This window comes from Chaetura pelagica, unplaced genomic scaffold (assembly GCF_000747805.2).
Source record: "Chaetura pelagica isolate M959 unplaced genomic scaffold, ChaPel_1.0 scaffold596, whole genome shotgun sequence".
NCBI classification, from domain to species: domain Eukaryota; kingdom Metazoa; phylum Chordata; class Aves; order Apodiformes; family Apodidae; genus Chaetura; species Chaetura pelagica.
The window spans coordinates 708808-712614 of NW_009953725.1; the positions used below are offsets into that span (position 1 = coordinate 708808).

Below are 3807 nucleotides of genomic sequence, written 5' to 3' on the forward strand. Positions count from 1 at the left end.
CCTCCACACACACACAAACACAGTCTTTTAAAGAAATATAACTGTGGTCTCTGGTGCAGATTTTCAGTGTTGTCCTGGGTAACAAAACATGAGTCATCAAAGAAGTAAAATAAAGACTAAACTGTTGCCTAGTTTTCTCTGGTAAACATGAATTTATGTCAGACTGATCCTTTGAACATCTGAATAGTCACAACACAGTCTCTGCTGTGTAATCTCCTTCCTGATACACAGTGACCTTCAATCATCTCTCAGATTTCATTTGCAGATCCCTTTCAAATCGCCCTACAACACAGATCAGGACTGACGTACTTAATCAGTTTTTAAAGCTGCTTTCAACCACTGCTGGAAAAAAACAATTCACATCTTCAGTGTTCATGAACACAAGAGATTCATGCCACAGACTATTAGGTTATATGATAAAAGCAGCATCTCTGCATCCCCTAAGAGATGCAATGGCAGGTGGGGCAGCGCAAGCAATACTCTGTCCTTGCTGCTCCCAGGCCCATCACAGGAGACACCAGCCCATCAGAGACCCCACTCCACAAGAACAGAAGAGCACAGAGGCCCCAAGGCAGGTGGAAACTCAAGTAATTAATCCAGACAGAGACTGTCTAGGCCCTCCCTGGGGTGGAGAGATTATGGGATGGAGAGGAAGATCATTCTGGGATTGCAAGGACTTATTATGAGACGCTTAGGAGAAAAGGGACACGGGTAAGTGGTTCTGGGAGGAACAAGTGTAAGAAAACAGAGTGGTAATGGGGTAAGAAGGGTTAATCATATAAATCCTATATAAATAATTGCTGGTTGATGCACTTGCACCCAATTAGTCCAGTCTGCCCTCTCTTCCTGTTAAATTCATTTATTATTCTTTTAGTGGGTGAGAGGACTATATTCTGGGAGGAGTGTAAATGGTTGTTCAGCTGTCAGCAACTGGTGTCAGACTATGGAGAATCCACATGTCCATGATGCAGCAATTGGAGTAGGTCAGACTGTGAAGATTTCAGTAACAGCAACTGGAGCAGCACCTCAGTCACAGGGGCCTGGGTATCAGCTGCAGCACGTATGTGTTTGGCTGCCAGCGGCTGTACTGGTACCACAGGCAGGACAACTAGAGTCTTTCCAGTATGTGCATGTCTCCTACTGAGACCCCAAACTGGACACAGCATTCCAGGTGTGGCCTCAACAGTGCTGAAAAGAGGGCAAGGATGACCTACCTTGACCTGCTGGCAACACTCCACCTAATGCAGCCCAGGATACCATGTGTCTTCTTTGTCACCAGTGCACATTGCTGACTTGTGTTCAGCTTGGTGTTGCCCAGAAGACCCAAAGGCCTGTTCTGCAAAGTTGCCCTCTGGCTTGTCAGCCCCCACTATGTACCCTGGATGCCTGGGGTTGTTCCTCCCCAGGTGCAGCACTTTGACCTTCCCCTTTTTGACCTTCACGAGGTTCATGTCAGGCCATTTCTCCAGCCTGTCCAGGTCTCTCTGGATGTCAGCACAACCCTCTGGTGTATAAGCTGCTCCTTCCCGTTTTGTGTCATCAGCAAGTCTGCTGAGGATACACTCTGCCCCATCATCTAAATCATTCATTTGGCCCACTGTTGCCCCTGGGGCTAGCCATTAGTAACAGGCCTCCAACTAGACTTCATTTCACTGATCACCACCCTCTGGACCCAGTCATCTAGCCACTTTTCAATCCACTTCACTCTCACTTCATCCAGCCCATACTTCTTCATCTTCAATGTGAGGATTTAAAGGGAGAATGTATGAATCCATGCTGGTGACTCCTGATAACGTTTATGTCCTTCACATACCTGGAAATGGTTTCCAGAACTAGCAGTTGTTCCATTATCTTTGAGGGACTGAGGTGAGGCTGCAGCAGCAAATACTTCCCTGAATCCTCATTCCTGCCCTTCCTGAAGACAGTGGCGACATTTGCTTTTCTCCAGTGCTGAAGTACCTCTGCCAGTTGCCAGAATTTTTCAAAGATAATTGAGAGCAGCCTTACAATGACATCAGGCAGCTCCCTCAGAACTCATGGGTGCATCACATGAGGGCCCACGGACTTCTGTATCTCCAGATTTCTTAAGTATTCTCTAACCTGACCCTCCTGCACCAACAGTATGTCTTCTTTGCTCTAGATTTTCCCCTGGTCCCTATGTTCTGAAGGCCTTAGATGTCTGAGTTACACATTTACATCAACTCTTGGAACTTCTTTGGGGCTTAATAACATGTGCTATAGCTATTTAGTCTTCTGCTCACAGTGAAAAGGTCACACTCAACTTCAACCCACTCACCTATCCATGCCTACAAAGGACAGATGCCTTTCAAACTCCAAAATTCCTTCCTGCTGTGATTTAACCATGTTTAAATGTAGTACCTGTGACATAACTGCATGGCTTCTGCAGCAGCTGTCCCCTCATCCAGCAAAGATGCATTTGCCACATCCATTCCTGTGATATCACAAACCATAGTCTGGTAATTCAGCAGGCTCTCCAGCCTGCCCTGGGAGACCTCAGGTTGGTAAGGAGTATACTGAGTAACCCTGCAACAAAAGAATTTTGAGTTTGGATCTAGAAAAATAAATGTGTAACAGAATTATGGCGATATGTAACTGAGCTATGTCATAGGAAAAATAAATTGCAAAGCATAATTCTCTAACATGAAAATCTGTTTAGAAAACAGTTATTTTTAGATGGCTCTAATTTATTACTGTTGTGGAGGCTTGAGAATACTTCCTCTTCTGGTATTGACTTTGCTTTTTACAGGAGAAGAATTCTGGTTTTCCATCTTTAAAAAATAAGAGGAATTACTTAAAACAGAGGTGTGAGTGTATTCTGGGGAAGGGAGAGGGGAATAGGGTGCTGAGTGTGGGCAAAGTGAGTCAAGTGACAATATACAAATGAGAATGCCTAATTCAATCATATCTAGGCATTGCCATTATCTTTCAATACTGTTTCTGAAGCCCTTTACTTGCCAAGTATTGGGGTTTTTTTTTGTCTTATGGGAGGAAAGGAATTTGGCATTTCACAGGATCAACCTCAGGAACATACACCTTCTTGTGAAATGACAGTTTCCATACATGTTAGTGAAGTAAGAGTGATTTTAATTTTATCTGTTGTCATTCAGAGAAAAAAACGGTAGAGGCAACAAAAGCAATTACTCAGAAAAGGCAACAATCCAAGAGAAACACTCTATTACAACAGTCCAGAAAAACAAAGCAGCATGGCTTACGGATAAAAGGCAAGAACAGAGATCAGAGTCTCCTTCCACTGCTGTAAATTTGGGTGCTGGATTCCACACTGGTTCAGGACAGATTTTACACCAGTTTGAGTTCAGAGTATTAGACAGAAAAAAGCAGTAAGTGGAAACACAGACTCTGTTTTCTAACAACAGAAGAAAACAACAGTTTGTTTCTTGAAAGGGCGACAGTAAGCCCTAGACATCAGAAAAATGCTTATGGGTGAAAGTATAATCTTTAAAAAGATACTGAAGTATTTGTAAGCTCAAGTCAGGCCAACAATAGAAGGTGAGCAACAAATATTTTTAAAGAAAATATTGCAGAACCTTTGGTATAGAGCAAGATGAAAGGCACAATAAAATAGACATCCAAGAGAGAAGGTAGGAAAAAACTCCTGAAGAAGAGAATGGAAGAGCTAGAAAGAAGAACGTACAAAGTAAGTGAACTCAAAGTGTAATATATGATGCTAATGTATTCACTGTCCATATGATACATCTGAGCAAACTTTTCAAATGTACTATTCAGTACAGTGACAGAAAGCAGTAAATCAAATTAGATAAATAATTA

The 3807-nt window shown here is 42.8% G+C and overlaps 1 protein-coding gene across 1 annotated transcript in view; it reads right to left on the bottom strand.

Moving 5' to 3' along the window:
- GLDC (glycine dehydrogenase (decarboxylating)) overlaps positions 1-3807 on the bottom strand; it is a 34633-nt gene that overhangs the window by 25430 nt on the left and 5396 nt on the right. Inside the window, exon 2 of the mRNA XM_010000644.1 lies at positions 2380-2544. Coding sequence (XP_009998946.1) covers positions 2380-2544 — 165 coding nt within the window. The remainder of the gene's footprint in view (positions 1-2379; positions 2545-3807) is intronic.